This window comes from Babylonia areolata, chromosome 23 (assembly GCF_041734735.1).
Source record: "Babylonia areolata isolate BAREFJ2019XMU chromosome 23, ASM4173473v1, whole genome shotgun sequence".
In the NCBI taxonomy this organism is placed as follows: domain Eukaryota; kingdom Metazoa; phylum Mollusca; class Gastropoda; order Neogastropoda; family Buccinidae; genus Babylonia; species Babylonia areolata.
Genome location: NC_134898.1, coordinates 36,105,772 through 36,119,928, shown reverse-complemented (window position 1 = coordinate 36,119,928; position 14,157 = coordinate 36,105,772). Strand labels below are relative to the sequence as shown.

General features: G+C 41.1%; 1 protein-coding gene across 3 annotated transcripts in view; it reads right to left on the bottom strand.

The window, feature by feature from the left end:
- Positions 1-1,970: 1,970 nt before the first annotated feature.
- The window catches only part of LOC143297828 (biliverdin reductase A-like), a 13,385-nt gene continuing 1,198 nt past the window's right edge, over positions 1,971-14,157 (bottom strand). The window contains exons 2-7 of one of the 3 annotated variants that reach the window (XM_076610339.1): positions 12,230-12,346; positions 10,540-10,637; positions 9,910-10,017; positions 7,074-7,254; positions 5,322-5,470; positions 1,971-2,966 (exon numbers count right to left, since the gene is read on the bottom strand). In XM_076610339.1, coding sequence (XP_076466454.1) covers positions 2,839-2,966; positions 5,322-5,470; positions 7,074-7,254; positions 9,910-10,017; positions 10,540-10,637; positions 12,230-12,346 — 781 coding nt within the window. In that variant the 3' untranslated portion in view covers positions 1,971-2,838. The remainder of the gene's footprint in view (positions 2,967-5,321; positions 5,471-7,073; positions 7,255-9,909; positions 10,018-10,539; positions 10,638-12,229; positions 12,347-14,157) is intronic. The other 2 variants (XM_076610340.1, XM_076610341.1) reach the window with 2 other exon arrangements.

Genomic DNA, 14,157 nt, shown 5'->3' with positions numbered 1-14,157 from the left:
ATCTGCTGCCATCTGATGCAAATGTGTAGGATTGTGTATAATATATATATATCTACTGGCAATGTTCGTGTTAACTTATGAAAATATGCATATGCACATGTTGCTTCACCATGATCAGGGTGAAGAAAAAGAAAACGGCAGCATCCACAGCCAAGGTAAAAAAAAAAAAATTAAAAAAAAAAAAATCTGAAAACTTGGGGAAACAATCACCAGTTTGCTCTTACTATCTGCTTTTATTAAACAAGCATACAAAACACCCAAATCAATTGCCGATTACAGTGTTGGACTTTAAATCTGTGGGTCCTGGGTTTGAATCTCAGTGAAGGAACCTGCTGGGTGAAGGCCAGAGATCATTTTTCTTGTCTTGGGTCAACACCTGTTAGTGCCTCAACCCCCTTCATGTATACACATGTGCAGAAGATAAATATGCACATTACAGATCCTTCAAGTAACCCATGACAGCATTCAGTGGATTTTTTTTCCTAGGCCTGAAAATGGAGTGTGGCTAACCATGGTTAAAGAGTTGTTCTCGTTTAAGTCCACTGATAGAGCTGAGTAAACATGGGTGTAGCAGCCAGGGAACACAGAAGTAGTGATGTCACTAGTGTGCTGTGTAAAGTCTTGTGCGCTTTTCAGTTCTATGCAGCAGGAAATGGCTGACCCTTGTCAACAGCTGAAAGCATGACCATGACTTAGAACAAAGCATCACATATGACACAAGACTCCACCTGCTATGTACACAAACCATCTGTGTATGACAGAGTTTCCTGTTTTTTCTGTAGAAACTATCTGTGTATGAACATGAGATTCCAGTTTTTCTGTGCAAACCATCTGTGTATGAACACGAGATTCCTGCTTTCTACATAAACCAACTGAGTATGACAATGTGATTCCTGCTTTCTGTACAGTGAGATTCCTGCTTTCTGTACAAACCATCTGTGTATATCAGTGAGATTCCTGCTTTCTATGAACATCATCTGTGTATAACAGATTTCTGCTTTATATGCACACCATCTGTGTATGATGGCGAGATTCCTGCTTTCTAGAACACCATCTATGAATGATAGTGAGATTCCTGCTTTCTGTGAACACCATCTGTGTATAGCAGTGACATTCCTGCTTTCTGTGAACACCATCTGTGTATAGCAGTGACATTCCTGCTTTCTGTGAACACCATCTGTGTATAGCAGTGACATTCCTGCTTTCTGTGAACACCATCTGTGTATAGCAGTGACATTCCTGCTTTCTGTGAACACCATCTGTGTATAGCAGTGATATTCCTGCTTTCTGTGAACACCATCTGTGTATAGCAGTGATATTTCTGCTTTCTGTGAACACCATCCGTGCTTTCTGTGAACACCATCTGTGTATAGCAGTGACATTCCTGCTTTCTGTGAACACCATCTGTGTATAACAGCAATATTCCTGCTTTCTGTGAACACCGTCTGTGTATAGCAGTGATATTCCTGCTTTCTGTGAACACCATCTGTGTATAGCAGTGATATTTCTGCTTTCTGTGAACACCATCTGTGTATAGTAGTGATATTCCTGCTTTCTGTGAACACCATCTGTGTATAACAGTGATATTCCTGCTTTCTGTGAACACCATCTGTGTATAGTAGTGATATTCCTGCTTTCTGTGAACACCATCTGTGTATAGCAGTGATATTCCTGCTTTCTGTGAACACCGTCTGTGTATAGCAGTGACATTCCTGCTTTCTGTGAACACCATCTGTGTATAACAGCAATATTCCTGCTTTCTGTGAACACCATCTGTGTATAGTAGTGATATTCCTGCTTTCTGTGAACACCGTCTGTGTATAGCAGTGATATTCCTGCTTTCTGTGAACACCATCTGTGTATAGCAGTGACATTCCTGCTTTCTGTGAACACCATCTGTGTATAACAGCAATATTCCTGCTTTCTGTGAACACCATCTGTGTATAGCAGTGATATTCCTGCTATCTGTGTATAGTAGTGATATTCCTGCTTTCTGTGAACACCATCTGTGTGACAGTGATATTCCTGGTTTTCTGTACAAACGATCTGTGTATCTTAACATACCCAGTCTTTATAGAAGCCATCTGTGTATAACCCCGAGACTTCTGTTTTCATTTTCAACCAATTATATAGAACACTGACATTCCTGCTTTCTATACAAACCATCTATGTATGAGACAGATATTCCCACTTTATATGCAAACCATTTATGTATTATAATGAACTTCCTACATTCTATACAAACTATCTTTTCATAGAACACTGCAATTCCTGCTTTCTGTAAGATTGAAGAAAAATTTGGTATCCCTGAAGAAAAGGCACAAATCATGACCATAACATATTTCTTTTTTGTGTGATTTCTCCTCATGGAAACAATGATAAGTGACTCTTCTAATAATATAATCAATCTTGATTGGTGACTTTTAATTACGTAAACAACATCAGTTAGTGACTTCTAATAATGTCAATAATCTAGATTTGTGACTCCTAATTATGTGCACATTCTTGGTTAATGACTCTTCTATTTATATAAATAATCTTGATCAGTAACACTTCCTGAATAATCTTGATTAGTGCGTGTTCTAATAATGTAAACAGTCTTGATTAGTGACTTCAGATTACATAAACAATTGTGATTAGTGACTTCTGATTATGTAAACAATCTTACTTTATGATTCTTCTGATCATGTTAACAATTTTCATTAGTGATTCTTCTGATTTTGTGTGCAATCATGATAAGAATAGTGACTCTCCATCACGATTAGTGACTGTTTGCCCACTCAGAGGAATGTGCAGTTGTTTCAAATACCACAGCAGTGTGACAGACAGCTGGGTCCACTAATGGAGGAGTGCATGGGCTTCTTCGGCAATCTCAATGCAGCGAACAGACCGTGAAACGTCGGCATCCACTGGTTTTTCTCCTCGCAGCTTTGCAGCAAAAATTTCTAGATCCCGCATAAAGAGACCTGCAATCACACACACACACACACACACACACTCACACATACGTGCACGCGCACACACACACACACACACACACACACACGCACATCCTAAATTAAGCATCACGGCGTGTGGAAAAGTCTACGTACATTCCATTACTTCAGCTGAGCCATGTAGCTGATGAAGACCAGACAAGTAATGAAGACTGGACAAATTATCAATCAGACAAAATGAACAGAAAAAGCAAACAGGCCTCAGACAAACAACCGCACAAGGAAACTCGAGAGAAACAACAAAATTAAAAGCCACACACACACATACATACACACACACACACACACAAACCACACATACACAGATCTCTACATGTGTTACATGAACAGGGGATTCTTGAATGAAGACTGAATCAGATCACTCCCTTCAATGGGTTCCATTTTCCAAAGGACCATCTATCATTCAGGGTTAAATTATACATTAAAAAATCCTTCTACTGTTAAGGGTTAAACTGCACATCCCATTGATTCAACATGCATCCTTGGAACATGTATATAAACATAGACATTCACACATGAAGACCTATGGCACAGAGGCATGTGACCTGAGTTGATATTGCCACCGACTATCTTATGAACCAGTTTGTACCTGTCAGAGGAATGTGCCATGTTACTGTTGCCACTGACTATCTTATCAATCAGTTTGTACTTGTCAGAGGAATGTGCCATGTTACTGTTGCCACTGACTATCTTATCAATCAGTTTGTACTTGTCAGAGGCATGTGACGCTTTAATGTTACCATTATCTTTGAACCGGACTGTGCCTGTCAGAGAGGTATGAGATGTGTCAATGTTGCCACTGACTGTCTTATGAACCAGCTTGTACCCGTCAAAGAGGCATGCAATGTGTTCATGTTGCCGCTATCTTATGAACCAGGTTCTACCTGTCAGAGGCATGCAACATGTTTATGTTGCTACTATCTTTGAACCAGGTTCTACCTGTCAGATGGGCATATGACGAGTTAATGTTGTCACTGACAATCTTATGAGCCAGTTTGTACCCGTCAAAGAAGCATGCAACATGTGTTGATGTTGCCATTGACTATCTTAGGAGCCAGTTTGTATTGTCAGAGAGGCATGCTATGTGTCAATGTTGCCACTAACTTATAAACCACTTTGTACCTGTCCGAGGCATGTGACATGTGTCAATGTTGCCACTTACTATGAACCAGTTTGCACCTGTCAGAGAGACACGTGACATGTCAATATTGCCACTATCTTCAAACCAGTTTGTACTTGTCAGAGAGGCATGCGACAGGTGTTAATGTTGCCACTGACTTATCTCATGTACCACGTTGTACCTGTCATCTGTGTCAGAGAGGCATGCGACAGGTGTTAATGTTGCCACTGACTATCGTGTACCAGGTTGTACCTGTCATTTGTGTCAGAGAGGCATGTGACAGGTGTTAATGTTGCCACTGACTATAGTGTACCACGTTGTACCTGTCATTTGTGTCAGAGACGCATGCGACAGGTGTTAATGTTGCCACTGACAATCATGTACCACATTGTACCTGTCATTTGTGTCAGAGAGGCATGCGACAGGTGTTAATGTTGCCACTGACTATCGTGTACCACGTTGTACCTGTCATTTGTGTCAGAGAGGCATGCAACAGGTGTTAATGTTGCCACTGACTATCGTGTACCACGTTGTACCTGTCATTTGTGTCAGAGAGGCATGCAACAGGTGTTAATGTTGCCACTGACTATCGTGTACCACGTTGTACCTGTCATTTGTGTCAGAGAGGCATGCGACAAGTGTTAATGTTGCCACTGACAATCATGTACCACGTTGTACCTGTCATTTGTGTCAGAGAGGCATGTGACATGTGTTAATGTTGCCACTGACTATCATTTGAATCAGTTTGTACCTGTTGGAAGCATGCAACATGTGTCAATGTTGCTACTTACTATGAACAAGTTTGTACCTGTCAGAAAGGCATGCGACGTGTTAATGTTGCCACTATCTTTGAACCAGTTTGTACCTGCCAGAGGCATGCAATACTTGTTAATGTTGCCACTGACTGAATAAGTTTGCACCTGTCAGAGAGGCATGCTACATGTGTTAATGTTGCCACTATCTTATGAGCCAGTTTGTACCTGTCAGAGACAGGCGACATGTGTTAATGTTGCCACTGGCTATGAACGAGTTTGTACCTGTCAGAGAGGCATGTGACATGTTAAAGATGCCATTATCTTTGAACCAGTTTCTGCCTGTCAAAAGTGGCATGCAATACTTGTTAATGTTGAACCAGTTTCTACCTGTCAAAGAGCATGTGACATGTGTTAACAATGCCACTGACTATCATATGAACCTGGTTGTACCTGTACCTGTACCTGGCTTCTTTGGTCCTGGGGGTGCTGCTGATTTTACAGCCGAGGAGTCGAACACTTCTCCGTCCTCGAACTCCACATACGTACGACTTGTACGCTGGACCTTTTCCCTGTGCCTCTCCCCTTCCACAGTCACCTTCCTGAACAGAAAACATTGTGTTGTATTTTTTGTCACAACTCATTTCTCTGTGTGAATTTCGGGTTGCTCTCCCCTAGGGAGAGCTCCCTGCCTTTACTGCCCTTTTATACTGCCCTTTGAAAAAAGGAAAATTCTTGGGGTTTCCAAAGCAAGGTAAGATGGGTATACATACTAACTTAGGGAAATCAGTAATTGGGGAAAATAAATACCAGTGGGGGGGGCGTGGGGGGGGGGGGGAGTTTATTATCAATGTGTTTGGCATGTAAATAAGGTTATAAGTTTCAGATTTGGGAAACTGTGTATCTGCCTAATAGTGAAACTATAAAGACTGCTAAGAAGAAAAAAAAAATATATATATACATAACACAGGGACTAAATTCAAACACTGAATTACTGGAATATGCATACACTGTGCATGTACTTTGTAAAATGTCAGTGCTTCATTTCGAAGTTTTCAGGATAATAAGACAGAAAAAAGAAAGGTCTTATTTCACATAAAATGAAACAGATAACAGCAAGTGAGCTGTAATGTTTATACACATGGAGGCACAACCAAGTGCTAAAAGAAATTGCACAGGTGAGCACTGTCCAAGGAGCACCCACACCACCAGAAGTTAGAGTTCCTCTTTGCAGAAGGCAATAAAGTCTGGCGAGGAACAGCTGTAACATCCAAAGCATGGAAACGTGGGCTGCTTAATGGTGTTGAATATTGGAAATGCACAGTTGACCTACCAGAGGGGAAGAAACACCTGGAGATCCTCAGCAAGAGCGGCATGAGACCTGACATGGTACTCCACTCCAAGGCAATGAAACAAGCGATTCTGACTGAGCTCACTGTGCCATACGAAAGCAGAACAGAGGATGCCCATGTCTACAAGACCGAGAAGTATGTTAGTCTAGCTAGCAGCCTGAGAGAAATCTGGTTTCCAAGCCAAAGTCCTCGCCATAGAGATTGGTGCTTTGGTTTGTGAGTGCATCTGCCTACAGCCTCTTGAAACGGCTCTTGATTTCTGGCAGAGAGAGGACACGGGCTCTCAAGGCAATGGCAGAAGCAGCAGAAAAGAGTTCAAGCTGGATCTGGTCGAGGAGGAATGACAGTAAACTTCATAAGGATTAAATTTCCCTCCTCAAACTAGGCGTACGATAGCTCAGTGGTTAAAACATCTGCCAGAAAAGGTGACTCAGTCCTGAAGTGGCAACCACCCTGGAGGTGCAGGTTCGAACCTGCTGAGGACCAGGGAAAAATAAGGCGGCAATACAAGGGCATCCAGGAGTCATGACCTGGGTGTGGCCCTGCCCCCTCAGAGTGTAAGGAGTTGAGGGCCGAAACACTTGGCTTCTTCTCTGAAGACCTTGTACTGTCCAGCTCTCCCTGGAGTTTCTTATCACCAATGCAACAGGTCAAGCATCTGCTCCCTTTCTTCTGTTTTTTCTGAATAAAGCAAACAAAGTGTAGTGTATATGGATCAGTCTGCATGCTTTTGACACCCTCTTGAAACTGAAATGAAACTGAAACAGTGCAGTAAGTCTCACAAACAAACAAACACACACACACACACACACACACACACACACACACACACACACACGTTCTGGTAACTTACCCACTGTCGGACTTCAGCATGAATTCTCCACTAAACTTGATGACTGTATCAGTGATGTCCAAGGAAGCTTTCGTCGCCTTCATGTCACCAAAGACATCATACAAGGTCTGCAAACCAGCAATGGTTGACAAGAACGGCTTGCCATTCTGAGGCAGTTTCTCCACCCAGCCGTTGAAATTGCCTGCCAGCAGAAAAAACAACAAAACCACCACACACCCTGTTAGGGGAAAAACTACTGACAGAGCAGATTGAAGTTTTTCTATTTTGTTGAAAGAAACCAAACACACACACACACACAATGCACATCCTGTTACAGAAAAAAAAAGTCCCAGGGTAACATGAGTTATATCCATGATGCAGTTTTCAGCTCGGTCACTTGTCTTCCACTGTGTCCTTTGATCATGGTCTGCCCTTCCTCCTCTTCTTCTGCATTCGTGGGCTGCAACACCCATGTTCACTAGTATGTACAAGAGTGGACTTTTACGTGTATGACTGTTTTTACCCCGCCCTGTAGGCAGCCATGCTCCACTTTTGGGGGTGTGCATGCTGGGTATGTTCCTGTTTCCATAACACACCGAACGCTGACATGGATTACAGGATCTTTAACATGCGTGTTTGATCTTCTGCTTGCATTTACACACGAAGGGGGTTCAGGCACTAGCAGGTCTGCATATATGTTGACCTGGGAGATCAGAAAAATCTCCACCAGGCGCTGTCACCGTGATTCGAACCCGGGACACTCAGACTGAAAGTCCAACGCTTTAACCATTCGGCTATTGCGCCCGTCATGGTCTGTCCAACTTGGGCATGTTGGGCAGCAACAAAGAACCACCACTCTTGTCTGTCCTGGGCCAGTCCCTGAATGGTACCCCAGGTGTGCTTCAGGGTCATGAGTTCTTTGTTCTGCGACCGGTCAAATCAGTGGGTGGATAACGAGGAAACCGGACTGGTGGACTGTGAGCTGGTATTGCTGTGATCCTGATCGATTCAGTTCAAAACACCTGAAGCAGCCCACTTGGGCCAGCTGTAAAACTGAAGAAAAGTTGACCACACCTGACCTTCAATTTTGTCTAACAAAGACCGAGACAGTCAAGACAGGTGGAAGAGGGGTTATTCATTACTGGATTCACCCCACATGGAGCAAACACACGGCACTTCCAAACGTGGGATGCTGTGGGGGTGCCTCCTAAAGGGCACTTGCTGGAGCTTTGTCAGACCTACAACTAAGCACAAACACAGCTTTCAAAAACCAGTTTAATCAACCAATCATAAATCATATGGTTAACTGTTTCTCCATGTGAACAACATGTCTGCCCAGAATGACATGTCAGCATATTCTTTCTTTCATTCACCATGCTAATACAGTAGTAACAAAAAGAATAGTTAAAACAGAAATGATTTTTTTTAAAGACTTGTACAATTTACACACCCCATCTCTTTTGAGCTCAGTGGACTGAGAAGAATAAAGGAAAAACACACATTCAACTATTTCCTGGCACTTTCATTCACACACACACACACACACACACACACACACACACACACACACACACACACACACACACACAGCTTCACTCACTCAAATCCTGGAACACTGTGAATGGACAATCTCTGACACTTTCTTACCAAATCATGTCCCAGGTACAAAAAGAAAAACAGATCATCAAATAGATTCTTTAAGGTGCATGATTATTACAATCTGTTTGTTCAGAAGATCTATCTTCGATCCCCTACCACCAAGCCTTTGAAAAAGACATGGTTGAGATCACACTGCAGAAATATGTCTCTCTTCTCTCATATGGGCTTGGTTCTCAAACTGGCAGACTTCAATCCCCACAATTGTACCCCAAATCATTTCAGAGGTTTCAAGAGCTGACACATTCAGTGATACAAGTAACAGAGTTGTTTTTCCTGACAGGTGAACATGCAACTTTCCCAGAAGCCTGTGCATTATCACAATTAAGAATGGAATAAAACTCTTTGAAAACCTATATTTTCCTGTAAACACACACACACACACACACACACACACACACACGTACACATACATATATATATATATATATATATGATACACTTTTTGTTCTTTTTTTTTGTTGTTGTTGTTGTTGTTTTTTTCAACAGACCCACTTCACACGGCTGAGGGGCAACACTTCTGGAGAAGGCTGAGGCGACTGCCGCCATCAACCCTTGTTGTGCTGGAAGGCTGGGCCAATGGTTTGGGGCCAGCCAACATTTGCAACACCTCTCTCTGGAGTTTTGAAGTTCGGTCATGGTGATGGCTAGGGGGCAGCACCGATATTCTTCTTCACCAGCACCAGCAGCCTTCGTGTCTCACTTCATGTATGGCTGCTACTGTACTGGGTGTTGGCAGGTCTGAGTTGACATTCTCCCACAGTCTTGCACTAAGGTCGCTAAGGTGGTAGGAGGGTGGTGCCTTGTGGCTTTGTCACTCCCTTTGCTAGTGGTAGCCTGCAGTAGTGGGATGTCGACAGAGCATGAAGACAGCTGCCCAGTGGCCCTGAAGACAGTCTCCGCTGATAGGATTATTCCGCCATGACGACCACATGACTTGCGCGGAGAAAAACAGCTCAAAATGCAACAGACTGAACACAACCGACCTACGCAGAGGAAACAGCCTCTACATCAAGACCAATGTCTGGACCAGCATGACTTAAGGGCTTCATGCCAATTGGTCATCAAAGTCTACCACTAACTGACTGATATATAAGTATATATATATATCTAAATGATTTCTAAAATATATACATTTAATGCATATGGCTTAATTATCTTTTTCACAATTAATAACATTCCCAGTGGGAATCTTTCTCACCAATGAGGGAGTTAGTGGCAGTTTTCAGTTGTCTGGTGGCAGCCATTGATTTCAGGGCTTGGTGACTCTCTGTCAGAAATGCAATGTTTTCTTCGTGCAGAACCAAACCTGGAACAGACAATCATATGTGCAACAATCAATCAAAAGGTGTCCATGTGTGCATGCTGGCAAGTGCACACATGCATGCTTGTGTGGGTGAGTGAGCTTGTGTGAGTGAGTGAGTAAGTGTATGTGTGTGTGAATGAAGTGAGTGCGTGCATGCGAGCATGGATGCCTGCATGAGTGCAACAGCAATTTTTTTCCTTTTGTTACTACATCTCATTCACTTTTTCGAAGTGACTTTCATCAATCTTCGACAAAAATGCATCTTACACATCAATCAACTTTTGCTCAACTATGCCCTCATACTTAGTCCCTCCATGATGAAATATTATCTCAGCACAAGCAGTCACACCAGGTTTTTGCAAGGAATAAGGAACATGTACAAATCATTGATCTGGCCTCCAAACAGGGAGAGGGGAGACAGGGGAGAATAAATGAAGAGGATAAAATCCAAGAAACAAAAAAACAAGTGAAATACTGTGTAGTGACAAAATGAAATACTTGTGGTTACATCAAAGGGTCACTCGCCTTTGTTTGCTGCCAGGGTGTAGAGGTCACGAGTGACAGTCGAAGAAAGAGCCACCGGATACTCTACAAGCACATGCTTCCCACTCTCCAGTGACTGCCTGCAGCACACAGCAACCACCAGGGATGCACCTCACAGACAGCACGCCATTTTCAAACATCAAATGACATCAATCAAGGCACAGCTGGCAGATGTTCAAACATCAAATGACATCAATCAAGACACAGCTGGCAAATGTTCACACAAAACAAGACACAGCTGGCAAACACACAATGACAACACACACAGTCAAAGTACCACCCCCACCCACCCCCCCAAAAAAAGTTCACTCCCAGGAAACATATTTTTACATTTTGCTCTTCAATGAATCTCTTCATCACCATTTAACAAACAATAACAAAAGTTCAAAATTAAAGTAATATCTTTTTAAAACATTCCAATAAAAAGAATTATACAAACAGCAACCATATCAAAATTAACAGAGAATGTGAACCTGATCAAGCAAAATATATGGTTCACTTTGACCTTCCAGATGTTTGGAAAATGTCTCGGCTCCAGACCCTTGTCTTCACTGAATCATTTGTGAACTGTTTAGATCTGGTGTCACATTGTATCCCACTTCAATGCTGAAGGGTCTGTCACAAGTAATGCACCATGAGTGAGGTCTCCTCACCTTCCAGTTCATGCAATATGAGAGGGTGAGAAACTGAGAAGCATGCAATTTGCTAAGAACAGCTCTTCAACATTCCAATGAAAAGCGTATTTCAGGCAAATAATGTGTATGCTTTCAAGTCAAAGACTTTGCCTCCATGTTCCTAAAAATTGGTGTTATCCATCTTCATTCTCATCAGTCCACACAAAATAAACCAACCTGTGCATTTCATGCCCTGGTGCCACCAAGACTTCAGCTTTACTTCAGCCCTTGAAAAGTTCATGTCAAATGCTTCTAGTTCTACTAACATATTCACTGGTGCTTTCACTAAAGCCACACACATGCAAACAGAAAAATCATTTACAGAAAGGAAACCTGCTGGCTTTCTGACACAGCACTTCTTTGTCAGTGGGATCAATACAAAGTTGAAATAAAATCAGAATACATATAATTTTGTGTGGTGTTTGTGTGAATATGAGTCCTTTGTGAGCTGTTTTTGTGATTCATGGGAAGGTTTCATTCATTTTCCCAGCCACTAACATCTTCCATCTGGGGTTTGGAGGTTGACCTCAATATGATTCTGCATCATGGCAGTGTTTCAACAGATTTAGACCACACATTAAGCACACTGCATTATAAGGCATTTATATGGGTCCCAGTTGAGGGGTAAAAAGTCTCACCTTACAGTCTGTAAAATATTATATGTTCTGACTTTTGCCCTCTTTCATTGTACTTTTTACCTTCTGTCCAGTAAGGCTAGTCCTTTTACTATTAATTACTTTTTCACTTTCATTGCTTTACTTTACGCTGACCAAAAATAGTTTAAACAATAAATGGATGAAGCTAACAGCTGTTGAGAGCTATTTAAAGACTGCAGGAGAATTTGTTCTCACTTACTGCCAGCTCTTGTAATTCTGTTTGTTCTTCATGTGTTCACACCCAGTTCTAAAATCTGCTTTTTCATACACTTACTTTTTTAAATAGATAAATTAATAATACAAAAAATAAAGCGGGACAGAAAGTAAAAGATCAAAATTTACCGTATATAATCCTCATGCATATCATTTTCTGTGCAGATGATAACAGCACTGATGTCCGAAGCTGTGAGAGCATCTGCCATTGACAGCCGAGGCACACCAGGAACTTCTATTTCCCTCCTGAAATGATCATAGCAGACAGTGTGAATGAAAATTTGTGGCATGCACATAATGTTTCTTTACTGTATAAAATCATATAAACATTACAGTTTTCAAGCCCTATTGTCAGTTGTGACAAGCCAAAATAATAATGCACAGATGTGCCAAAATAACACAATCTGAGCACTTATGGACTGTAGTCCATAGTGATCAGTGATCACCTGAAGGGACATACACCTGGGGAAACATAGATCAACCTGGGGAAATACAAACAATGATGAAAATTAACCTGGGAAAAAAATGTATATACCTGCATATGGGGGAAACACGTACACAATTTATAGAGACAGCTCTCTTTATAAGCTGTGATACATCTGATCTGAGCTAATGAAAAAATTGGCTAAAATTTTGTTTTTCACATACTACATATCTTACAAGACTATATATTTGATTTCCTGAAGAAAGTGACTGTTTTCAATTAGTTGATTTTGACAACATCAGACTATCAGTATCACAGTTTCCGCCCTGAAATCAACCACTTGCACTCAGTGTGCAATAATTCAGCAGTATGACTTTGTGGAGTACCGCCACATGTGCTGTGTGATAATTTGTTTTACCTTTCATTTGTATCATTACATGACCAACATTAAATATTTGGTGATGTCATTTGAAGCAGTCTGATCTTCAAGTCCTCAAACTACACAACTTTGAAAACTGATGCAAACTGTAGAATGCAGGGGCTACTTCACGTGGAATCAAATCATGCGAATTCCATTCTGCACGAGAATTCCTGTAGAATTTTGTTTACCTTTTTTTTCTTCTTATACAGCCAACATTAAAATTTAATGCGTCATTTGAAACAGTCTGATCTTCAACAGTTAAGTCTTATATAACTCTGAAAACAAATGTAAACTGTAGAGTTGACTGTCTCACTTGGACACTGAAAAAGCAGATATTTTGAATTCATTTTTTTCTAGTGTTTTTACAAAAGAAGATATAAGTACTCTACCTACTCTAAATGCAGCTTCAAAGTCAAATGGTACAATTTTGGATAGTGTAGACATTTCGGTTGAAGCTATAAAAAAGAAACTTCAAACTCTGAATCCAAACAAAGTTTGTGGTCCTGATGCCATTCCTTCAAAAATACTAAAAGCGCTGAGTGAAGAGATTGCACTCCCCTTATATATACTCTTTAATAAATCAGTTGAGGAGAAGACTGTGCCCACCAACTGGAAAACAGCAACAGTCATACCAATTTTCAAAAAGGAACAAGAACAGACCCAGGGAATTACAGGCCAGTGAGCTTAACATGTATCATATGTAAAATATTAGAATCATTCATAAGAGAGGCTGTTGTTAAGCACATGACTGATAATAAATTGTATGCTGAGTGCCAACATGGATTCCGCAAAAATAGGTCATGTGTGACTCAACAAAAGGGATAGATAAGGGAGAAAACATAGATGTGTTATACTTGGACTTCAGAAAAGCATTTGACTTGATACCACATGAAAGACTACTAAAGAAATTGGAATCTTATGGAATTACATTTACAGGAAACACACTTGGTTGGATAAGGGACTTTCTAACAAAAATAACTCAAAGGATTAGGATTGGTAGTTCCTTCTCCGGTAAAGCTGATGTTATAAGTGGCATACCACAAGGTAGGACCTATACTATTTACTTTATTCATAAATGATCTCCCTTGTGAACTAAAGAGTACATGTAAATTTTTGCAGATGACACAAAATTATTCAACTCTCAAAAATTCTATCAGGATTTACAAAAAGATATTGAAATATTAGTAAAATGGTCAGACACATGGAATCTAT